At 39.2% G+C, this 25,716-nt stretch overlaps 1 protein-coding gene and 1 long non-coding RNA gene across 3 annotated transcripts; one reads left to right on the forward strand and one right to left on the reverse strand.

The window, feature by feature from the left end:
• On the reverse strand, positions 1-22,598 carry sema4f (sema domain, immunoglobulin domain (Ig), transmembrane domain (TM) and short cytoplasmic domain, (semaphorin) 4F). 2 transcript variants are annotated; one of them, XM_088418122.1, is made up of 15 exons: positions 22,501-22,598; positions 8,345-8,490; positions 8,201-8,260; positions 6,468-6,569; positions 6,286-6,397; positions 6,096-6,215; positions 5,859-6,013; positions 4,616-4,797; positions 4,418-4,547; positions 3,092-3,308; positions 2,919-3,028; positions 2,682-2,833; positions 2,546-2,601; positions 2,240-2,430; positions 1-1,040 (listed from the first exon to the last, which is right to left on the reverse strand). In XM_088418122.1, exons 2-15 carry the CDS (start codon positions 8,432-8,434, stop codon positions 435-437), a joined length of 2,283 nt encoding a protein of 760 aa, XP_088274248.1. In that variant the 5' UTR covers positions 8,435-8,490; positions 22,501-22,598; the 3' UTR covers positions 1-434. The 2 variants fall into 2 exon arrangements, with proteins under 2 accessions (XP_088274248.1, XP_088274238.1); XM_088418112.1 differs by lacking the exon at positions 22,501-22,598 and adding an exon at positions 20,971-21,639.
• LOC148428819 (uncharacterized) lies at positions 21,292-25,115 on the forward strand. Its single transcript, XR_015865984.1, has 4 exons — positions 21,292-21,629; positions 24,124-24,267; positions 24,361-24,433; positions 24,581-25,115. It is a non-coding gene; the product is annotated as an uncharacterized LOC148428819 (long non-coding RNA).
• The last annotated feature ends 601 nt before the right edge of the window (positions 25,116-25,716 follow it).

The raw sequence follows: 25,716 nt of genomic DNA on the forward strand, positions 1-25,716 counted from the left end.
TTTGCCTTAACTGTATTTGGGTTACCAAATGTGATTTATTAGAAAAACAAGACAAAACAATATATTAGAGATCCACATAAAAAGAACAAGGTTCCACTTTGCATCTTGCACGCTTGCTGCTCGGCAGTCCTTCGGTGCTTTTCAAATGTGCAAGAGTCACAGGACAGGAGTGGTGTTTTGCAGTGCAGTGCTCTTCGGAGAAAGGAAGAGAGCAAAATGAAGCGGGGGCAGTATGGCTTTTTCACATCTTTGAGTCCTTCGGTCACATTTCCATTGCATGTTGTCCAATGTTCCGTTTTTCTTCTATATGCTCCAGAAAACGCATCGTAATATAGATTTTCTTTTCAGTATGTGGCATCTCTTCGTGATACCAAAGGCAGTGATAACTCGATGAGCTATTTTAGCGCTCAGCGGCATCCGAATGGAGATGCCGGTCAAATGGAGCTTTCTTCACACGGGGCGAGGGGTGCTTGTGATTTAAACATGGGGAATCTGGCAAACTCTTCCTCTAGTCCCGTTATCCCTTCGTCCAGACAGACATCGATCTCCGCCACCTCGGATGACTCCCTTTCGCCCCCCTTGGAACCCCCTCCCTCCCTTCTGGCAGTCCGTCCGTCCGGAACGTCCAAGGATAAAATGTTGTAGTTAGCATACGGGGGGTTTCCGCTGCCGTTTTTGGCTTTGTTGTCGGCTGTTATGGCGCCCGAATTGTTGCCGTGGTAACTGCCGTTGCCCTGCTTCCCGTCTTGGCCCGCATCGATCCCGTTGAGTTTCTCAGTCAAACAGACCCCTGACTGAGGGGTGGCGGAGGAGGAGCCCAGCAAGCGGCTCCCCATCGACTCCCGTGGACGGCCGGCGTGCCGACGTTTGAGGAAGTAGAAGAGCGTCACCCCGAAGAGCAATCCCGCGAAGAAGAAGAGGACGTACAAGGCCACCACGTGACGGGTGCATCCCGCCACGGCCCCCGCGGCGCTGGGGTCCTCGAGGGTCAGCTGATAGGCCGCTCGACGGCAAGGGGTGGGGTCATGGATTTGACCTTCCTGTTCAATGTATTGAGATATTGAAAATTGTTACTGACTGGACGAGACAGATGGAACAGGTGCAGTTCTGTGTATAGATGTTTATACTATATAGACCCAAGTTCATACAAATGCACACAAAAAACACAACAGATTTTAACAAATGTCACAGTAAAATTTCATAAATTAAAAGAATGAAATTACACCTCCATCATTATCGAGTTCTTCATATTTCAATCACTGATGTACATTAGTCCATTTTGGGAGGAAAATCTGCATCCTTTCAACTGGATGTGCAATGATCTACATTAAGAATGGTAAATCCATATTTCCAGTTATGGTGGTGAAAGTAATTAAAAGTAGTGCAAAAGTAGTGTAATGCATTACATTTCAAATACAGTAATATTGTAATGTAACTAATTACTTTGAAATTACAGTAATAAGTACCGTATTTTCCGCACTATACGGCACACCTGAAAGCCTTTTTTTTTTTTTAACTGATGGTGGGCCTTATAATCCGGTGCGCCTTATATATGAATCAATATTGAGATTGGGATTCGTACATGGGGAATGAAGTGATAAAGTAAGCTTTACCTGTTTCTTTTGTATGTTTACAGTTGAACAAGGTTGCTCATATTGACATTGAATTATTATGCTATTGAGAGTTTAGAGTTATTATTTGAGTTATTAATGTTATTGCTTTGAATATTACTATATTGTGATTGCTTTGGAGGAAAAGTTCCCTGATATAAATGTTGCACTACATGTTATACCTTGCTGTTAAAAGATAAACTGTCACAGAAATACTAATAAAACATAAGACAGTTGTTTATTTATTTTGGGAATGAATGGAGTTGTCAAAAAGATGGTTCGTAATCTACTAAAAAAGTTTGACTGCTTCTACTGTTTCACCTTATAATGCAGTGTGCCTTTTTTATGGAATTTTTTAAAAAATATGTCATTAATTGAGGGTGCGCCTTATAATCCGGTGCGCAACAAATAATGCATTACAGTTTTGAAGTAACTAGCCCAACACTATATATATATATATATATATATATATATATACACACACACACACACACACACACATACTAGACATATAAACTGTATTGCATTATTTGCATTATTGTAGTTTTCAAAGTAATTAGTTACATTACAGTATCACTGTATTTGAATTGTAATGCATTTTTGACCTTTTGTTTTTGTCTTTTTGGTACCTGGCATGTACAGACGTAACTTCCCAGCCCGTCTTTGGTGACGATGACCTCCAGGTCAGGGTGGCGCAGTTTGGTGAGACTGTTGTGAGGGTGCTCCCAGCTACAAGGCCTGGGAGACAACTGCGCACATGGCAAAAAGATCTGCAAACCCAGTGACACACGCAGCTCCTTGATGGGCGGAGAACATTGCTCTGGGGTCCAGAAAAAAGAAAAAAGAAGAGTATGAGATGTGGGATCACAGAGGGAAATAAGTTTGGCTCCTCTTAAAAAAAATTATATCAGAGTATCACAGTGTGATGAAAATACCTTTGTGGGTGTCACATTTTCGTAAGGCTTCTTCTATGGTATTTCCATAACCAGGCCTGAATTCACATATAGACACATTGAATATTAGTGAGTTATCTGGATTTGTCAGTTCCGCATGGCCAACGGTCGTACGTACGCCTCTGTGGAGCGAAGACAGAGTTCCTTGCTGGCGTCCCACTCGCAGCCCAGTTCTCGGAAGCGGGCGCACAATTCACAGCTGAAATAGAGCGTGCATTCTTCCGACTTGACGCGAGCTAGAGACGCGGGGCTGCCCACCACAGCCCAATCCTAACAAACAGGAAGCGGCAAGAAATCAGCCGGCTGATGAGCACCGGCTGACGCGGGCGGGCGAAGACGCACGCACGCCACTTACTTGATGCAGCAAAATGTTGTTGACCGGCTCCGTCGGCTCAAATAAAGGAATCTCCCGGAGTAAAGTGGCATTCTCTCCTATGACTGCCACCTGATGGAGCGCGCCATAATCTGATGATACAAACAGTATTAAGACGCACTATTTCTTTCACTTTGAAATTTTTCGCCTTTCACCTGTTCCGAGGTGCAGTATTGCATCTCTCTGGCCGGCGGCTTTGTGGCTCGTCAGCGTGACTGCCAGTTTGGTGTACGCAACTCCTTTTCTGACCAGCAGGGGCGCTGCACTGACACTCTGCTGCATGAGGGGGTGATTTCTCACGTACGCCAGCAGGTTGTCGGGGATTTTTAGGGAGGAGTCGAAGCCCTCTGCTTTCATCGCGTTGTTCAGACACTTTCAAAAGTGGGGGAGGAAAGAAAAAGCTTTCACTTTTAAGTGACAAACAAAATTCAAGTTAGTACAAGAATATAGACCCAGTGTGATAATAGTGTTGGATTTTTCATAGTAAGTTGTTTTTATTTCATTTTTTGTTAAATGAAGTTCATTTTATTTGTGTTTTAGGGCAAGTTTATTAGTTTTAGTTATTTTAGGGCTATCAAATTAACAGATCAATTACACAGCTTTTAATACAAAGTTAAAGTGTTCATTTTTTATTACGTTAATCTATTTTTTTTTATATCTCACTTTATGGTTTCTGTATGCTGATTAGTTAGATTATTCTCCGTCGAGTTTCTTGTGCTTGAGTTATTGGGGATTGGAAAACATAGGTCAATCACAGACTTAAGTGGACACTGATTGGCTGTTTTTCTGTTTGGCATAACCTGATAGGCTCATGTTGGTGAGGGTGAGTGGGAGGGTAAATTCAAGGGCAGAAGGAAGATAGAAGGTTTAGTTTCTTTTTTTTTTTATTATTGTTTTTATCTTTCTTCTTTTGCTTTGTTTTTATTATATGTTTTTAAATGTTTTCTTTCATTTATGTATGTTTTTCGTTTAGTGTATTGTTTGCTATTTTGCTTAAATTTATTTATTTTCTTCATTTATATTACCAGCCACATTCCATCATTTCTTAAGTTATATTTCAATGTTTTTGGGGGAAAAAAACACTGCAATTTTTCAAGCATACATTGGTGTTTTTTTCTTTTTATTTATTCATATACCTAAATAGTTTTTTTTGTTACATTATCAACAAGTTCTAAAGTGCTTTAAAAATTGCATTTTTTTCTTGTTTTCCAAAAAGATTGAAATATGACAGCCAATTATGCTATGTGGTACACAACGTTTCAAGCCTGTAAGCCCTTATTTAAAACACTTTCCCCACGCTTATGTTGACATTTTCACACATTTCTTTCTGTTTAAACAATCAAAATGCAAACTTTTTTCAAAAGACTTTGTTAAAAAAAAAAAAAAATTGCACCGGAAAAACTGTGAAACAGCAAGGCCCATAAATATCAAGTGAACACGATATCGTATGGTGTTTACTTTATTGTAACACAAGTCAGTACCTGGCCAGGCCTTGGCGAGCCCATCGGTGTGGGCAATTCGGTTTTGTCGTTGCTCTTCTTAAATGGGCCATTCATGGCTCTGATGATGTCTAACACACTGAAAACACACACGGCTGACTGCTCCGGTTCCCTAAAACACAAGTTAGAAGAAAGAAGCTCAGATGAATTGCCAGGCCCAAGTGCGCTCCCTCCGCTTACCACTGGGTGGTGAAAAGTCCATAGAAGTGAGTGCTGTTGGCTTCTTGGGGTGAATATCGTAAGGTGAAAACGTCTGCCAGGACGTCGAAGCGCAGATGTTGGAGTTTGTCCTCGCACACTAGCTCCGCCTTGAGAAAAGTGGTCCAATGCTGCTGCAGGGTCCGGAGACCGCCCACATCGGACTGAAAGCAAATGCAAAATAGTTTGCAACAACCGATTGATATGCATTGCAAAAAGTGAAAGGGTCCTGCCAAAAAATCAAGTAATATTGGTGCTGGCAAATGAAAGATTGAATTCCATTCTTCTGTTAGACTTGATGGAGGTAATAGCTGTGGTGTAAGTGTGGAAACACTGCCATCCAGTGGTCACAGTTAGCACTACAGTTCTCAATTTCCGTATACAGTATTAGGTAAACATTAGTCAAGTGTATCAGCTCTACTCTATAAAAAACAAAAAACAAAAAACAAAACTGAATTTGACCAGAATTTTATTATTGTTATTACTAATTTAAAAGACGAGAATTCTCATATATGGCACTGAATGAGTTAACTTGTTCAATCAACAAATCTGATTTAATTCTTTTTAATGCCGACAGCGTGTGGAGGGGAATTTTCATAGAATTAAAAACAATTTAACTCATTCAATGCCGGGGACATAGTTTCACGTTTTTTTTTTAAGAGTCCAGACATTAAATCCCATTAAATCAATTAAATCCCTGGTTAAGTATTAGATCGATACTGAAGTACATTAAGGACATTAATTTACAGATACTTAAGTATTAAAGCAATACTACTCAAGTATTAAATCAATACTTAAGTACTGTATATGGGTATATGTCTGGTCTCTTTAAAAAAATGTGAAAATACCACCCTGTCTTTGAATGAGATAAATGATTTTTAATTCTGTGAAAATTAATACACTGTCAAAACTTTAAAAAGAATTATCGGTAAGTCAGATTTGTTGATACCTGAAGAGGCCTTCTTAATTGTCTTGTACTCCCTGAAGTAGCTTCACCTAAATTATCAGTAAAAAAAAAAAGATACTGTGGGCGTTCCTTTATGTACTATTCCAAGAAATCTTTTGGAGTTTTAAATAACGAGATTTTGTCGTCATCCATACTAATTAGCATTAAGCTAGCATACTAAAAGGCCATTTGGTATATCAAGTCTTGAAAACCAGTTCTCGTAAGCAGAGTTCCTGTAAGATTCCTTTCACACCAAGAATCAATAAATTTGCTCCCCACCCTGCACACTCGAGCCACTCTGGGCACTCGGACTTTGGAATAGAAGTTGTACTCGATAGCCGCCTCATTGAAAAAGAAGTAGATCCTGTCGTCCTCTCCCGTCACGTTGTTGTCCGCTGACAGCTCCACGAGGGCTGAACTCACAAAGTCAGGTTCTGATTGGAGGGGAGAAGAAAAAAAACAAGCCTTAGAGAAACACTTTCTGCGTTATCACATCCAATCGTGCAAAGGACTCACCGTCAAGCCAGTGCACTTTCTGCTCGGTTCGGACCTGCTTCTGCTCGGGCCCCGTTGCCCGGGTTATATCGAACTCCGTACCGCGAAAGTTGATGGAGGTGGCGGCATACAGCAAGTCGCCTTGGCACGCAGAAGAATGAAAAAGTGATTTTTGTCCAAGAAACAAAACCAACGACATGCAGCAACTCACCTATCATGACAGCTGTGAAGGGCTTTCTGGGGTCAAAGGGCACCTTCTTCCTCCCTATCTCCATGATCACATGACCATCTGCATCTTCCTGCAGGGTGAGGGTGGACCTCTCCTGTGGGATGGCATTGACAGCTTAAAAAATGGACAGAAAATAATAGAAATATTGACAAAAACATACGCACGAGCAAGGCACACTTGGGGTCAAAGGCATATGTGCCGCACGCGTAGATGTGTTGTCCATCAGCATGAAACTCCAAAAGCAGGATGTAGTTATGGCACTCATCCTGCAGAGGGAGACAAACAAACAGTAATTACAGGTATGAGCGTCATTTGCTCACAATGGCATTGCCTTGTGATTAAAGTTTAGTAATTTAGCTCAATAACACCGATAACATATCCTCATAATACATTTCAGTTATTAATATAAGAAAGATGTTCGTCTCAAAAAATTTGAGGTTCCAATGAGGATAAACAGTGAAGCAAATGTACATTCAAATACGCACAAACTTGCAAATACGTTCAGATGTATTTCAAAAGTTCAAACATTATTTGCCGATACATTTGAACTTTTTTGGAGGCTAAATGCAAAAAACATAGCATTTTCCCATAATTCCGTGGGGTATTGACTTGCACATATGCCGAAGAAAACAGAAGAATCTTAAGGTTCGCTTTATAACAATATGTTTTAAAAGTAATTAAGTAAAAATTATTTATAAGTATTGTTATATCCGTTTGGCATTTTCTACCGCCCATAAATCCATGGGGTATGCGCATGCACAAGCCAATACTGAGTCACATGGAAAATAAAAGTTATGGTTTGAGCAGGTAGCCCACACATATGTTTGAATGCATTTGCAAATAAATTAAAATGTATTTGAAATTGTTCAAGCGGATTTGCCAGTACGTTTCCATGTATTTGCAGATATGCATGACCTTACAGTACTTGTAGGTTAAATGATAAAAAAAAAAAAAAAAAAAAAAAACTTATTAGTTATCTGGTTTCATTATTATGTCCGTTTGGCCAAAGTCAACATCCTGTGACATTATGGGGAAAAAAAAATGGCATTTAAAATAAGTATGTTCAAACCTATCTGGGAATAAGTGCAATTGTACTTGCAAGTACACTACTTTTGACCATACATTATCTGCAAATACATTTAAAAATGTTCAAACATACTTGTATGTTCTAATTTTTTTGAATGTACTTCTAGGCTAATTGCTAAAAACATTGCATTTTTTTTCATAATGCCTCATTTTTTTAAGCATTTAACCTACATCATAATAATATTTTCAAAAAACAATCTAAACTGTTTAATCATTTAATTTTATGCTTTCATTATGTCTCAGTCTGTTTGCGCATTTTTTTTTCTCCATAACGCCACAAGGTATGCATATATTCAAGTCAATACCTCGTGGCACTATGGGAAATATGTATTTAGCAATTAGCCTACAAGTATGTGTGAACATACTTGCAAATATGATTGAACATTTGAAAGTATGTACAAATAAGTTTGCAAGTGAAAATTGTTTATTCAACATTGGCGGGTCCACATTTTTGTATGTATTAGAGAATCATGGATATGGGAATTAACAGTTGCATATATCTTAGGGATTGTCACAAAAATGCAACTTTGGTGTGATGCAATATATTCTGCAAATCTTATGCGAAAAATAATGAACATAATACATTTTGAATAAGATGCAAGAATTTGTTTAATACGCAAAATTTCTCTTTTTAAAAGGAGCTACCAAAATGTGTATTTTTCAATAGATTGCAGAAGTGAAGGTTGTAGCAAGGTGCAGAATGACTCAACACTTCCTCTTTAGCAATAACATCATTTGGTTTCCGAGACAGGATGCCACTTCCTGTCTCACTTTTGAGTGGCAGTCACGTAAAATTTCATCTGTCTCTCACCTCCGTTTTTCCTTTCGTCATGCAAATATTCCTACTCTCCTGCGGTACTTCCCACATCACCTGAAACGAGGAAACCCATCAAATTGTTAATCAATTTCACATTACTGTCAGGACTCTTCCAATTAATAATAATTGATCAATCACCGTGCGGGGCGGCTCATTCAGTTTGTTGGTGTCCACCGCCACAATGGTGTCCCTGGCACCCAGAAAGAGGACGCCCGACGTGTGATCCATCAGGAACGTGCTGAAATTGGACACAGCTCCAAACTCCTGCCGACCTAAAACTGTGACTGTGGGTAAAAAAAAAAAAAAAAAAAAAAGACGAAAACCTTGCATCAATTTCACATTTTTCACAATTTGAAAAGAATTGCTCTATCCTTACATTAGTTTTAATCCATCCCATGTGGTGACAAATCAATTTATTTTATGCATTTGAACGTTCAACTCTCAAAAAAAACTCAGCCTCTTTCACTCAATCTGCAGGGGCTGTTCAGCATTATGACTCCTCAAGATTGAAAGACTGGGTGTTTTTTAAAAGGACAGTGTGTAATATTTAGACAGTTTTTTAGTTTTTCATTAAAAAGGAATAAATTAAATGATTGTAAAAAAAAAAGATTGCAAAATTATTTCAAAAACTTGCGACCGAATGTGTTCTTAATGACCAACAGTATATTTTAAATGTACCCATAGGTCTAATTATCATTAAATTACATTGGGGGTGGCACTTCTCTGGAAGGCGGCCATGTTTGTTATATCTATATCTTAATGCAGCACCTGCAGCACCTCCTGCTGTCCGTAATGCAAAATGGTCTAATTCTTACAAACTATCCCTTTAAGGCAGGCATGTCCAAACCCAGTCCTCGAGGGCCGCCTATCCAGCATGTTTTGGAGGTTTCTGCCCTCCTACCACGCCTGATTCAAATGATCAGCTCATCGGCAACCTCAGCGGAAGCCTGACAACAAACCTGATCATTTGAATCAGCTGCATTGGATGACTGAAACATCAAAAACATGCAGGATAGGTGGCCCTCGAGGACCGGGTTTGGACATGCCTGCTTTAAGGTATACAGTAAATCTGTTCAGGTAACTCACAGGTGTCAAACTCAAGGCCCGGGGGCCAGAACCTACCCGCCACATCATTTTATGTGGCCTGCCAAATGCTAATTTGATTTCAAGTTTCTTACTAAACTAGCAGATTGTCTTCAAAAATAACCAGAGAAAAGGTTAAATTTTAGCGTTAAAAATATGCTAATTACCTAAAATGTAAAACTTTTATTATTGTTATTACATATTTTAACCTTTTTTTCTGGATTCATAAATGTTGACCAAACAAATATAGGTATTTTTTCGCACCCAAACACCCAAATATTTGATAGAAATATTCGATAGATGCAGCCCTAACACACACAAGCATGCACAAGCAAATTCTAGCACCCCGTCAAGTGTGTGTCCATTTCCTCATTCACCAAAGAGCCAACTGTTCTACTAAAAGCCTCCAGACACTTTGAAAGCCACCAGAGCTCTAATGGAGCCTCACATCCCAAAACACACACACACACAAGGAGTAATATTGAAAATATCGGACTGTGGAGGGACGTGGCATAAAAAAAAAAAAACAAACAAAAGGCCCATTCACTGAACGTGTTCTGTCTGTCCTTGCATACGCAATCAAGTACAAAGATGACATAAACGCTGATGACAGAGGCCAAAGGCAAGGTCTTCTGGAAGATCAAACTGCGAGACCTCTGCAACGACCAAACTCCTCTGGCGACATCATTTGCCCTTTTACAAACACAAAGACTCAAACAAGTGACAATATGAGGGTTAAACGTACCAAATGCATCATTTTTAGGTATTGTATAAAAATGAGAAGACTGCAGCATCGACTTTGAAGAAGAGAGCGCTGAGTGAATACATGAATCGGTAGTCTTAAAATATAGACATTCGCTTCCCTTGGCATCAATCATTCATTCTTTATACATTAAATATGACCTGAGCCAGCAATGAGGGAGGTAGGGTGTGTGCATGTGTGTCGTTTTACAGTCTTTGTGGGGACCTCTAATTCTTGCGGTATTTGGTTTTAGAGTACAGCTGTGAAATTGATTTTAGTTAAAGTTAGGGTAAGGATTAACATTAGGCAATCATTTGTGGTGGTTAAGTTTAGGGTTAGGGGCTAGGAAATGCATCAATGAGATGGATCTGTGATCTCCCTTCTATGAGAGAAAAATCCGTGTGTGTGTGTGTGTGTTGTACCTCATAAAATGCAAGGACCTATCTTATACAGTAGCACCTTGAAATTCAAAAGACCCCATTTATGATTACAATCGGTGTTGCCATAGTAATCTTGAAAAAAAAGAAACACTCAGTTGCTGTAATACTATTTAAACATCATGAAGCGCTATTTTTAAAAAAATAAAAAACATATTACAATTTTTTGGGGGCGGGGGGGTGTTGACCCATCATATTTTTAGCAGCGCCAGCATGTGCCCTCCACACAGGATGCTGAATAACTGTAACACATATTGCCTTGAGCTCATCACAAGACCACATAACAAAAAAAAAGCATGTCCTTCAATGCATTGTAAGGTTATGTCTTATTTTTGCCATCTCATGCCCTGCGAGACACGCCCCCCCGGAGAGCGTCCGTTCCATTATGTAACCAAATCCGTCATTCATGTGTGAAAACTGGCGAGTAGGAAAACTCAAAATAATCCGCACGCCCCCACTTACAACTGTTTGTTTTCTCCCTCGCAAACGAGACATGTTGATGTTGACCTCCACATATTGAGGAGGTTACTTTACGTCATCTCAGTTTTGGGACTTTTCCCTCATCCAGCACCAAGCAGGGTTAATGTCATCTATTAAGCCCCCCATCGCTGAAATTAACCACCGCTTATGTTCTGTTTGACCCTTTAAGGAATGCACCTAACATAACATAGCCTGTAGAGACAATAAAATCACAGTTGTGTATAATTTATGCTCATCAGAGAACTACTAATATTAGTGCCGCACTGATTACTTGAGAGAGAAGCTGACACCTCTCAATGAAGCCTTTTTGGGTGAACAATGTTGGCGTAGCCCTTCTAGAACCAGCACCTGATATACAATATCAGATTTAATTATCATTTTGTATTTACCATTAAATATTCTATGTGTGTTTAATCTGCTCCACTCCCTGGTGTCGATAGCACTAAAAAGGCCTCAGATCTAAACCAAAAACCTGTTCCTCCACGCAAACAAGGGCCTGTATGTGGTACACACTACTCACCACAAAAACAAGTACAGCTGGGGACGTCCTTGCACAATGTGGAATTCCAGTGGCGGCGCATGACACAAGTTTTAGTCCTGCATCACAACACGTGCACACACACATGAGCGTGTGGTTAGGGTGTAGGAACACACATGACGGGCGGGGTACAGTAAATAAGAACATGCTATGTTTACTCGATAACCCGCCTTGTCTTGCATGCAGTTTTCTTGTTTTATGTTTGATGAACACGATGGGTGCTAACAGCTTCACAATGGATGATCTGGCGACTGGTAATCAGACACGCAAACATACACACGAACACACAAAGGAAGCGAGAGACAATTTGGCGATAATTTGTCTCTCTCTCTCTCTCTCTCTCTCTCTCTCTCTCTCCCTCTCTCTCTCTCTCTCTCTCCCCCTCTCTCTCTCCCCCTCTCCCTCAACCCAAACGTAGGCGCACACAAATAGATTCACACACACAGACTACTAAGAAAAACTTCTGGACAGTGCGTGCTGTCTTCACACCGATAGGTCACCTCCCGTATCTCATACAACTCGGATATCCGACACCCGTAGAGCAACAACACAAGAGCTCGAATGACGAACCCTCCGGCGCCTCACCTTGTATTGTCAACACCGCCATTATTGTACATGTATCGTGTTTCCACGTTGAATAAAATGACTCATGGGAAAGTCTGCCCATGGGGTTGACGCATCTAACAGGTACTGTGCGCAGCACATCGCATTCTGAGCACAACTGTCCCTGCAGATTGACAAGACATTTTTGACATACAACTGCAGAGACAACAAAGGGAAGCAGCACGAGTACATCTGTTGCTCATTAGACTGCACTTACACAGGCAGTAAGCCATTAACACTGTTAATCATTTGTCAAACGAGCTCAAAGTATCAGGTTTGAACAGTGCTACTATTGTGTGTTCCACTGTGTCCACACAATCCCATTAGGTACAATACTTCTGCAATACTAAACCCAGGCTTTTAACATAACATATGGAAAGAGGTCCATTACCGCATTGTTTTGTCTTTAATGTTCAGGCAATTACTATAAAATATGCATATCTGAGTTTCTGATCAAACACTATGGTTGTGTATTCTGAAACTACAGCACTCAACAATAATCTGTCAGTCAATCAACTCATATGCTACTGCATAACTTAAGTGGCCACACTGTTGCTAGAAATCTTTGGATTTCCATAATAACCTTAATGAAATGTATGAGGCAAAACCATTTACACCAGATGACTTCCTTTCTGTTGGCAGCTTTGTCACATGACCCAGATGCAGTCATGACACGGAAGTGGAGACGTACAAGTCTTTATGGGCAAAGTTGAAGAAAAAAAAAACAAGACTTGGGAAACAAGACCTGTAGACGTAGACCTGAAAAACTAGATATGGAAAACCAGAGCCGGAAGACTAACCCTGAAAAAGATCTCGGAAACAAACTTGAGGTTCTGATGTGTCACTAAGAAACGAGAGCTTAATTAGAGATCAATTCTATTTGACGTAAGAAAGCAAACTAAAAAGAGCTAGTAATTGCATAGCAACTGATACCAAAACAATCTTAATCCATTTGCATGCAGCATAACAAAGGCAGCTTCATTTTTATTTTGAACTCCAGGCCTCACTAATTGGCTCCTTTAAAAATCAATATTCTGGCTGGGAAAACATTGCCACGCAAACATCCCATCCGTCCAATGCATCCATGAGTTAAGAAGATAAATCCATGTTTGTAATGCACAGCATCTAATTCTGCCTTGCGTCTATAGTGAGTCATCAGGACTAGAAGCGTTTTAATCTCATCTGGACTGCTCGGATCCCATTTGGGTCACTGGAGTTGCGAGAAATAGAAGGGGGGGGGGGGGGGGGGGGGGGTTGTTATATAAAGAGCACTTACACTGATGAGGTTGCTAGAGATGCTCCTTGACGTCACAGAGCCGGCAGGCAAAATATTACTCCAAAGTCAAACACACCTCCGTGCTACCCAATCACTGCCTGCGTTTAACCATTTTGCCTTCAAGTTGTGCAACTTGTTTTGAAACACGTTCACATTTGTAAGGTTATGCTTTTACAATACCTGCGTAACATTACAATGTAAAAATCTATAAATACACTCCGGCCTAAACCAGCAGTTTGCAAATATAAGAGCTGTCTTTTACACTTGATATACCGAATAGCCTTTTACTACGCTAGATTAATGCTAATTAAAATCTATGTTATAAACCCGTGCTTCTCAAATGGGTGTATCTATAACATTGGGGGTACGTAAAGGCACTTCAGGAAGTGTGTGACATTTTAACAGGGCTTCTGCAGGTATCAGTAAATTGGTTTAATGCTTTTTAATGCTGTGAACAAAAGAGTATGCTTTTCTTATCAAATTAAGAGCAAATTAATTGGAACATGACTGCATCGTATTGCTAAAGTGTTATAGTGACTCCTTTGCAAAATACCATAGACTTTATTTTGTTAAGTTGTATATGGATGTGTCAATACTAGTAAATTTTCTGGCAGATGATCCAGAAATTAATCAAACGATGTTACATGAGCTTTTTTCTGGAGTTCCTGAAAATATATGAAGAGATAACACAACAAGAGTGGTTTCAAAGATGAATAAATCATAGATGGATGGCAAAGCACTTCATTTTCATGCAAAAAAAAATAAATAAAATATATATATATATATATATATATATATATATATATATATTTCGCATCATTGAAAAAGCTTGAGAATCACAGTTCTAAAGAGTGGGAGTGTTCCCACCACCAGTGTCGATCAGAGCGAAGTATTTTAGGTCATATCTCCCTTGGTGCTTTTAATTTCTACCTGACACTCCCATTAAAAGCAACCACAGTAAAGAAAGCATAGCGTGGGGGGCCGTGAGGGATTAAAAAGGGGAGACACAGAAGGTGGGATTTAATGAGTGCATAAAAAGAGCACTACTGCAAGCACAAGTAGGAATAAACACACAACACATTTTTTTTACACTGCTATAAAGTAGCGATTAGACACAATAGTAAATTGGTGTGGGAAAACAACTAACAGGTTTTCCCTTTGTGTCTGCCTTTGCCAGTTTCCTGTCATTAAGGATTTCCTTATGACAAGCAACCCCCAATCACCCCCCCAAAACACACACACACAAATGCACTATAATCTGAGATAACCTTCGAGGACCCTTACTCAGCTTGTTTGGGTGTGTGCGATAGTGTGCTTCGTTGAGTTGCAAATGATTTCAAGTTCATCTTTATTTTCTTTCCAAACCGGTCCAGCCAAAGGTGCTTCTGGCTCGGCTGCGAACAGGTTTGACCTGATTGGAGAGGGAAAGTGCGTGCGCCTATCCGGGTGACACTTAGTAGTAATCATCTGACGGATGGCGTATAAGAAGAAGATGGAAGAGGCCCTTTATTCTTCAATTGCTTTTTAAATAGATTTATCCAAGGAGAATGAGGCAAAAGATATCCATAGTGAACACTTAGTTTTGGGGCCACAACTACCAGTAATTTCAATAGTCAATTATTCTGTTATTTTGCTAATTAATCAATTAATCAGATTTTCTTAAAAAATATTTTTCTATGCCTTTATTCAAAAACAGGACATTTAGGGGTGTCCCGAGACAACTATTTCACTTTGATACAATACCAATATCGCAGCCTTGAGCCGGAATGACTCATAGTTTTGTTTATTTTTTAAATATGAAATGTTAGAAAGAGATTCTATTTTGGATGTATACCAATACAACCCAGTACTATTTTGGGGCAGATGGTGTACAAATATTAGGACATGATTTCACATTGACAATGCAAAATCATAAGAAAACTAAGATTTGGTTACTTGTTGTGCCCCTAACATCAATAAAAAGAGCAAAATATTGGTAATATTGATGCAAAACTAATAAATCTTTTTAGATAGACTACAGTAATACAGAAATAGAAGAATAATTATTGAAAAAAAAGCTGCTATTGGATTTGGATGATATTAACCCCTGGATTTTTTTTTAGGGGGCCTACATCACTTTATGTACAAAAATTGTAAAATTGTGACAATAGAAAAGTTACTATGCGGTTTATATATTTATGAAATTGAAATGGAAATATTTCTTATGTCGTAATTAGAATATTATGACTTTTGAAGACTTTTGCATTATGGGAGTCCAGGCTAAGCCAATCATCAAAGTCATTGACAGGCTTGCAAATGTCATAAATTGCCCGCTAGCACCACCCGGTGGTTTAGATCTGTTGCGCCCCGTTCGCGAGTTGCCGTTGAAAGGATTAATGCAAAATTGAGGAAAGACATATTAAATAAAACCATAGGTTTTCAATATGTCCAAAATTGACAAAATTGCCAGTTTTGAATGGCTGTAAATGAGCCAGACATGGGCTAAATTTGACACATATAGGGCGTATCTCTCGACCTTCCGTTTGCAAGTATTTAGCAGGGACGTCAGTGTGGCATATTGAAAGTCATCATATTTTGACATGATCGATGACATCACAAGTCCTAACTCATTCCAAGTGCACTTAAAATTAATAATGTCTTGGGGTTGCCTTGATTATAATAAAGAAGGTGTAAGATGGATGTTGCACTTTCACACAACGTTAGATTAAAAAAAAAAAAAGACTTGCTGTGTCCTGAAGAGCTTAAATGCCTAAAACCGCTCTCTATGAATAATAATTGCTGTCCTCTTCTCTTTGATGAAAGGAATGGAAAGAGAACCAGAAGAGAATTGGAAAGAACTGCAATGAGGGGATGATAAATTATTTCAGTGCACGCTTCTAAATCTTCCAGTGGGAAAAAAAAAAAAAAAATCAAGATACAAGATAAACATCAACAAGTGACATAAGATTTACTGGATTTAATGAGTGTGTGGAAACAGAACAAGATTGATGTGAGTGGACGTGGATTAAGATGGGGTGGGAAAAAAAATCCCTTTGCAGCAATGCTAGTTGATCATGGCTTTGACATTTTGAGTTCTCAAACACAAACACAGAATCAGGCAAGAAAAAGTAGGATAAGACCAAAGGGCGCCAAGCAGAGAAAACTCAAGATCGTAAAAAGGCTTATGAAGACTGCGTGGCCTTTTGACATTTGACTCGAGGTGACCTTTACTTGGACGGGCTCACGCATTACGCAGGCAGTGTGTCATTCTCAGAGGGGGCGGGGTTAATGTGTGCGGTGCATTCGTGGTTCCTTTGCAGTTAAAACATATGAGAAGTGTATGCTTTTTGTGGGCGGTACATTGTCATCCGCTTATTGAAAAAAAATAAAAAGTGACAGATTAGTTTGACATTCGTGAGGAAAATGATCTCATTTGGGTTTTAAGACGCCACAATTTCATAGGGAGAACAACCAATTGGCGATGTTAACGTGACTTTAGAGGTGTAAATCATTTGAAAAGAGACCATTTACACTACTCAGCATTATATAATGTAAACGTGACAAAGTTAGCTCAGTGAAGTGAATATTCATCCACAGATGGGCAGATGTAACAGCCAGCCTAAACAATTTACAAAACTATACAATAATAAAAAAATATATTTCCCGTATATGTGATGTGCTCACAAATCTGTCTCACTCAATGAGAGGTAATTAGGCAGAATGAAGAGACCTCAGGCAGCTGAACAGACTTCGAAGGAACTTTTCCACTTTACAGGTATTTATGACATCTATTTGGTTTTCAATTAGATACATTTAAAAACGATAACATTTAGTATTTCACGTAAGACTCAAGTATGTATGTCATGCAACTGACGTAGGCTAGGTTGAAACCAGCTTGTTTGCAGTTACTGCTAGCTTAGCATTGCTAGCACTAAAAATCAAATGAACAAAATAATCTTTTTTTTTTTCCGATTGCTACATTGAGATGTGAGAGAGCCTCTAAAAGACCTCACAGCAAAGATGTCAAGCAGATCAGAAGAAACTAAAACATGCGCTAAAAGCCCTCAATCGAAAGCCACACTGGCCTCTTTCAACGTCATGATGGGAAAATAATGGGCGAAGAGTAGGAGAAAAATGAGAGGCGGGGATGAAAAACACTTTTCTTGTCATGACATATAAAGCTTCCTTTTTCCTCCCACTCGTCTGACAACAAACAATCCACTCTCAGTCCATATCTGTTTCTACCAGTGTTCTTGAGAAGAACGTCATGAGGAAGATTTAGTTGAGCTCAACTGGACAAAACAATGGATGAAAGTGTTGGGGATGTTATGAAATGATGAAATGAAATCTCTCTCCATTTGTTTTATCTCGAACCAAGAGGCTGCAAGGCACATATCTGACGCTGGGAATCAATTGCTTTATTTCCCGAAAGGATTCACCATCCACGCCCACACATACGCATAGTTTTCCTCTAGTCAAGTGAATTTGGTGGTAGAAAAGCACACGGACGATACATGTTGCATGTATGGAGATACAAGAGCAACTCTTATTTGACTAGAAAGTCCACCTGGTTGCACATAACTATAAACAGCCTGAAGAAGAAGGGGTGTCAAACTCATTTTAGCTCAGGCACCACAAGGAGAAAAGATTGATAAAATCATGCTATATAACTTTAAAGCAATTGTCACTATGGTTTAGATTTTTCCTATTATGCCTGGTCCCCATTCCCAGCAAATAGCAGGTCAATATGTTGTAATAAATAAATAAATATATTCCGGCGGAAGGAAAATGACCAAATCAAAATGTGTGTTTGCACAACTTCTTTTTAAGGAATACAGTGAAGTGCAAAGAAAAATACAAACAAGAAAATGGTGCTGTAGTGTCTCAATCTGGACACTGGGTGGCACCCATTGACATACAAACTGTAACAGAAGAAACTGAAAATGTTGTGCTAACTGCTGAGCTGTAAATAAAGTAATATTTTTAAACATAAAATTATAACACAAGAAGGACTAAGGCCAAATGTCTGGTAATGGCCCAGCAATCGAAGGGTTTTACTTGAGCTGGGCAGTAGCGTGACAGAGCTACATGCTAATGCTAAAACTAATGTCGTGTTTCACTTTCTGTCACTGAAGCGATCAGCAAGCAGTTCCGCAGAAGAATGGAAACTGCTCACTTCCGCTAGTAAGTTGCAGTGCTCATCCGGGCATTGCTTGTAAAAGTAAGAATTTCAGTCTATTGATTATGGACAGCGGACTAATGGGTTCAGTCATGTTCATTTTTTTAATAATGCGTCACAAAATCATCTTGCAGGCCGTATAATACCGCCTTACGGGCTGATTGCGGCCCCTAGGCCGTATGTTTGACACCCCTGCAGTAGATGAACACATATTGTCATTAAGCACAACATAATGGCCGCTAATTGTATGTGCTGGCAGCTGCCGCCCTGGTGGGTGCCTGCCAACCCCCCTCCTGTGGGGCTAACACCCAGATGAGTTTCACGTGACGGGCATTAAAAAGGGCGGCTCACGCAGTTGAAGCAACTGGAACCACAGAGACCTGCGAAACCCCGTTTAACACATTCCTCACTCACCTGATAGGTGAAAATCCAAAGCTGAAACTTGTTAAAACCCTCCTTTTAAAGTAGTCCTAACCACTTTTTTTTCACACTCAGTTAAAAGTATAAAACTATAGTACAATATACTTTTGGGAAATTCTCTAAACTTTCACTTTTTTATGTTTGTGTTGACTTAAAAACTGACACACAGAAGAAAATTAAAACCATCAAAAAACAATATGTAATAATGATTTTGTCTAATGAACTTCTGCTAGCTTAATGCTACACATCACCATTGACAAGCTAATGGCATTAGATTTATAGCAACTATAAACCAATAACTGAAACGAGATGGGAACATCGTGTATGTATGTTTTTACCGTAATATATATATATATATATATATATATATATATATATACCATCCATCGATGGGCAGATGTAACAGCCAGCCTAACCAATTTACTTAATTTTTATTTAACTATACAATAATAATAAGAAAATAATACATTTCCTGTATATGTGATGTGCCCACAAATATATATATATATATATATATATATATATATATATATATATATATGTCTGTGTGTGTGTGTGTAATCACCATGTAGTCAGTCTAGGCACAACACACTCTTTCAAATACACAACACCTGACCACTCTCTTACATAACTTGAGCTCTGTCGCATGACATGCACACACACTGTTATTCTTTCTCTGTTTACTTTGAAATGATAGTACAAGTAAAAGCATTCTTGAAGACCGCTCAGCGGACGCAACATCTTTTCGTCATCATCGCCTCAGCGTGTAAACATCGTCACATGGTCCAGGTCTTCCTCTTTACCCTCCAGAAAACTTGTGATGAATTATTGCGTTATCTCAGAGTTCTCCTTGATTCCAACTGTCCTTCTACTTTCCAGAAAACAGGAAGCTTGGCAAATCTGTGCTGCTGACCTTGTCGGTCACATCACAAAGAGGGAGCTTGTTCCAGAACTGGGCTTCTCTTGCCATTGAGCTTGGGGCCAATTTGGGATGATTTTATACAATTACAAGCGGGGATCACTTTCATGCTTTTTAACATTTCATACAAGATTTTGACCTCTCATCCTGGTGCTTGTGGTTAATCTGTGCACTTGTTGGCACTCCATCACCATTTATCATGCAAAAATAAAAAGCTGCAGGCAGAATACTGAAACTGAGCCTTCAGTGTGGAACAGGAGCACTAAACTGCTGACTTCTCCTTAGCTTGTGTGTCGTTATTCTGGATTTTCCTTGGCACACTTGTATGCACTGACATTATTTGAGAGACAGTATTTCTTGTTTTTCATAACGGTACAGAATTGTTCAAGTAATTTCAACATACACAAAATTTGCAATTGTCTGCATCTATTCTGCTTGTATTGCAGTTTTTAATCATCAGTATGCATTGATGTTGATAAAACATTGAATAAAAATGAGCCGCTACTAACACAATGATACCACTTCACCAGTTTTCCAGTTGTGCCTATTATGCTCCATAATGTTGATCCAAAGACTATAGAGAGATTCATCCATCCACCCATTTTCTATACCGACGGGTCTCAAAATGATTATCTCAATACGTCAACAATTTTACATGTTTAATATTATTTTCATAAATATTTTAAAATTTGCCATTTTTTGAGTGATGCTTAAGTCTTGTTCAGGTAAGGCCCATATCCAATTGAGGGGTGACAAGTGTCTGTGAAGGTAGTGGCACTTATCTCGTCAGGGTTCATTCAAGGTCGCCAACTTTCGCCAAAATGTTGCCAGAGTTTGCCAACGGTTGTCAAAAAATTGCCAAACGATCGCAAATAAAGGTTGATTGTTTTTTCTGCTCTTGTGGAGAGGAAATTTTGATCATTTTCAAAATTTGAGACAAAAACAGTTTTGGCGAACATTGCGACCTCGAACAATAATTTGCAACACAAGATGTAAACATTGCTCAGCTGTGCAAAGATAGAATATTAATCACAGGTGTCCATAACATTCTGGTGTGCGATTCCCTTAATTGAACAATTGCTTTGCATTCAAGAAAGCATCTACTCACGTTGCAATCCGCTCACAGCCTTTGCCCAAGTGGCTCCGGGGAGCAGACAACACACCGGGAGCAGAATCAACATAACGCCGGCAGAAATCATCCGAGCTCGGCTTCTGTCTCGCTCAAGCGTTGGCTGAAGGTCCGCTCGTTTTGCGATACTTATTCCACTTGCAGTTTCGTTTTTTTTTTTAGCTGCGGGACATCCTCGCGTTGAATCTTGACCAAGTTAGGAATAACACAGGTTGAAAAAGACGCGCACGATTCCTGTTATTAGACTATTTTCACCAAAGCTCCCACGTTGCTCGAGTCCGTGCGCTCTGCATAAGCAGCTGCACGAGTGCGCGGTGCACTCATGGCAACGATATCGTTTCATAAGCTCCCCCCCAGGGAAAGGTGTCCAACGTTCTTATTTGTTATAAACTACAACGAATGCAATCTAAAGAAGCGACATCTTCTGCGGGATTTCCGGGCGTAGTATGCAGGGCGAAGATTCGCACGTCCTGCCACACGGATTTGCACGCGCGGTTTAGAAAATAAATACGCAGAGAATTGAAGAAGAAACAATAGAAAAGGGAGGAGACGCAATCTGGTGCTCGTGGTCGGCAGTAACCATCGAACTGAAGTGGTGAGGGCAGACTCCGCCCACCGGAAGAGGCAGCACACAACAGGTAAAATATTCAAATCCTAAACAAAACAAAAGCAAAACATGCTCCATCATTTATGATTATATATATATATATATATATATATATATATATATATATATATATATATATATATATATATATATATATATATATATATAATGCCAATCGCTGACAAACACACCTGAGGGCAATTTGGAGTGCCCAATATACCTAACAATGCAAGTTTTAGGGAATGTGGGAGGAAACCGGAGTACCCAGGGAACACCCACGCGAGCATGGAGAGAACGTGGAAATTCCACACAGGAAGGGCATACTCAGAATCGAACCCACGACCTCAGCATGTGAGGATAGAAAAATTAGAAAATTCTTCATCAAGTCATTGATTCACAAAAGTGTTTTGATCCTTGTTACAACATGAACAGTGAGTGAAAATTTTAGTCAGAAAAAAGGAGAAGTGGTAATCATAGTGGAAATCTTCCGCATATTGCAGACAGGTGTTTAGAAAGGGTGTTAGAAATGCTTCAACACCCCTCAAAACACCCATGATATATTCTCTCTACTATACGGAAAAAAGACTATTACTATGGCTCACTTGTGAACTGTCATTGCCTTTTCTGAGACTTAAATTTTGCTGTTGTTGATGATAGTGACTCACAATGCGGAGACCACTTTCATAGGGCAACGCAGCAGACACGTACCCTTAATCTGCAATAAAAGACGGGTCACATTGAAGCTTGGATTAAAGGATTTGTGAGCCTAAAATGGTGAGCGAGGAAGAGAGGGTTCAGAGGGGAGAGAATGACAAACATTGTTTTAGTAATGCCCCCACTAGCTTAATGCTAACACATAATGGTGAACATAAAATAAATATGCTAATGATTAGCATACTCACTGGTGGTGTTTTAACTCTTTAGGCACAGTACAGTTGTGCGGACTGCAATTATCCGTCCATCCATTGAGCCGCTTATCCTGACTGGTCGCAGACTTGCTGGTGCCTATCCAGCTGACTTGGGGCAGTAGGCGGGGGACAGCCTGAAATGGTTGCCAGCCAATTGCAGGGCATACAGTAACAAACAACCATTCACCCACCCAATCACACCAAAGGACAATTTAGTATGTCTATGTTTAGTATGGGAAAATGTGCAAACTCCAAACAGGAAGGCTAAAGCCAGCTGGATTTGAACACAGGTCCCTTAATTGTGAGGCAAACGTGCAAACCACTGGACTGCAACTAACATTTTTTTTAGATTAATTAATTGATTGTTTTGTGGAAAAATTGATGAATCTGCTTAAAAAAAACATGTTTTAGTTTCAAACCCTTGATTAAAAAACGGATTCTGTCTTGTTAACAGTGCAGAAAATGACATCAAACCTTTTTTTTTAATTACATATTAGATTACTGGTGTGGGTCCGCAACATGTTAAAAAAAATTGCTAAAATTTTGATAATTGCTTTCCAGAGTAAAAAGAAATGTGATTAAATAGATTATTTTTAACACTGATAAACTGCCTGCTTTTCTAGGGGAATAAATACATCAGAGGATATTTATTGTAGCGAGTGGAATTCAGAGAAGTTGGACAATGATAGGTTAAACAATTTATCGATTATCAATAACCCTTGCTGAATAATTTGACTAGCTATTAGTTGTCAATTAATCTGCACACAAATGTAGCATAACAAATGTAGATAGACATTTGACAGTTTTGCAAAACTCACAGGCATATATTCTCTGTTGTCTGCAAAAAAGAACAACTAATTATTATTATTATTATTATTATTGCATTTTATTGAGTCTTATTGAATAATTTTATTGAGCCCTGGATAATTATTTTCTTTCATATCTAAAGGCACCAAAGTACAGTGCAGTTTCCACTGTCAAGAATGATGTTGGACCTGGCCTGTGATACTTTCAGTTCTAGTTCCAGGCAAACGCTGGATGAAATCCCTCAACAAATGCATCCAGACTTTCAGTACCGCGCGTGTCATGCTGGAACAAAAAAACAACCTCTCCCAAACCATTCACACAAAGATTAAGTTACATTAATGAACGCCGTTTACATTGTCAGAGCAAAATTCTCTACTGAGCACTTGAATGCTTAGTAGGATAGCTCCAATGAGTCAAATGAAACAAATGTCCACCACAGTGGAGACAAATAAATAAAGTGAGTTTCAGGAAGCTGTAATATTGTTAAAATGAGGCTGAAAAGTTTTTTGTTTGTTTTGAGTTTTTATCCGACACCTTTCATTACCGCATTAAAACAGGTAGTAAATGATTATATTGACCTAACACAGGCATTTCCCTTTATACGGGAAACAGGGGAGTAGGAAATGAATCCCCCAAAAAATCCCCTATAAATGTCAGGACATGTTAAATCAGTTAAGGCTTTCACTCATTCCCACCACCCAGTTGTAATGTCACACTTTGTTGATGTTCCGAGCATTTCTGTGCAAATGTACATATTTTTTTTCTTTCAATCTATCACAATCTCTTTTTTTTCATTTCTGTCTTCCCTAGGAGCCGCAGCATCTGAAATGGAAATGCATGAGAAGGCAATAACTTCTTCCAGCTCCGCCCTTCCTGTGTGGAGTTTGCATGTTATCCCCTTGCCCATGTGGGTTCCCTCCAGGCTCTCCGGCTCCTCCCATATCCAAAAGACATGTATGGTAGATATATTGGTTACTCTAAATTGTCCTGAGGCATAATTGTGAGTGTGAATGGTTGTTCGTCTTTGTGTGCTCTGCGATTGGCCAGCAACCAATTCAGGGTGTCCCCCGCCTGCTGCCCGAAGGTGGCTGGGATATGCAGCAATTAGCCAGCGACCCTGGTGAGGATAAGCTATCATAGAAAATGGATGTATCACACACCAATTAGACCTCAGACTGAGTCAAAGATGCCACTAAGATTTTATGAAAATATGCTAAACAAGAATGCAAACCATAAATATGCTAATTCCGGTGTTATCCCCCACCAGATGTCTGTTTGCCGAGTTCAAGGCCATGTAGGAATCCAAATCCCATAGACAAGCTGCCATCTGCCATCTTGGCTCCAACCCAGTGAAGCAACACTGTGCCAGAATGACGCCTGGTTACACTCAGTCCAAGCACTCACCTTTTATTGATTTTTGTTCATGTCTAAAAGCATCAGTCTGATTCCACACTATAATGAGCATAATCTGCAAGTAATCGCAATGCGGTGTTATAAATGATTAGTGACAATTTTTGTCAATATCATGGTGACTGTAAAATCCTATGAATATCACACACACTCCCTTGTGTAACACCCCTCACCCCTCCCTCCAAAATCATTCTTAAAAATCTGTGTTTCCCACTATACTTGTGTATAATTTTGATCCCTTGATTTGCTGATATTCTTTTGTTATCTACGATGGTGGTTAAGTGAACAAACCTGTGAAATATATTTTCAGCCAAGTGCCCCCCAAAAAGTGCAAAGTATTTTTGTAAGGGGTGGAGCATTTTAAACAGAGTCATATGTCTACATTGTCTGATTTCTTAAACTTTGTTTTTTTGTTTTTGTTTTTTATTGTGGATTTTCTTGAACTATTTGGAAATAAAACAATACATAAAACATAAAAATTACTTATTTATAAACAAAGATTGTTGTGTCAAACAGGGAAAAATCTAGGTGTTAGAGAGAGGGGATGCACTATTGAACTGAACTCATTTGAAAGAACACCTTGACATTTTGTAGTCTAGTTTACTTTCTGCTTGGCCTAATCTTTCTCAAACAGAAGCATAACCTCCCACAAATCCCAAAAGCAAGGCTGTGAAGTCAATAATTCATCTTGTAGTAGCAGGTTCCACAATTGCGGTGAAGGCTCTCAATTAGTATTTTGATTCTCTATAATTATCGTTGCATAAATTTCAGTCAGCTATTTTATAATCTGCAAGTGGTAAATCCTTTCTCAGATCGTTGACGAACTGGATCAACTTGGATGATGCTTCCTGGAAGACAATTATTGGACAGGTCAGCTGACACTGCTGTATAGCGTCATTATTGCTGTTGTGTCCATTTGCCGACGTCAAGATTTATTGTTGTTAAAAGATGTCACAAGTAGCCATTAAAGCAAGTAGTAAAGTTGTTGAAGCC

This window comes from Hippichthys cyanospilos, chromosome 1 (genome assembly GCF_059441005.1).
Source record: "Hippichthys cyanospilos isolate Australia breed blue-spotted pipefish chromosome 1, RoL_Hcya_1.0, whole genome shotgun sequence".
Classification (NCBI taxonomy): domain Eukaryota; kingdom Metazoa; phylum Chordata; class Actinopteri; order Syngnathiformes; family Syngnathidae; genus Hippichthys; species Hippichthys cyanospilos.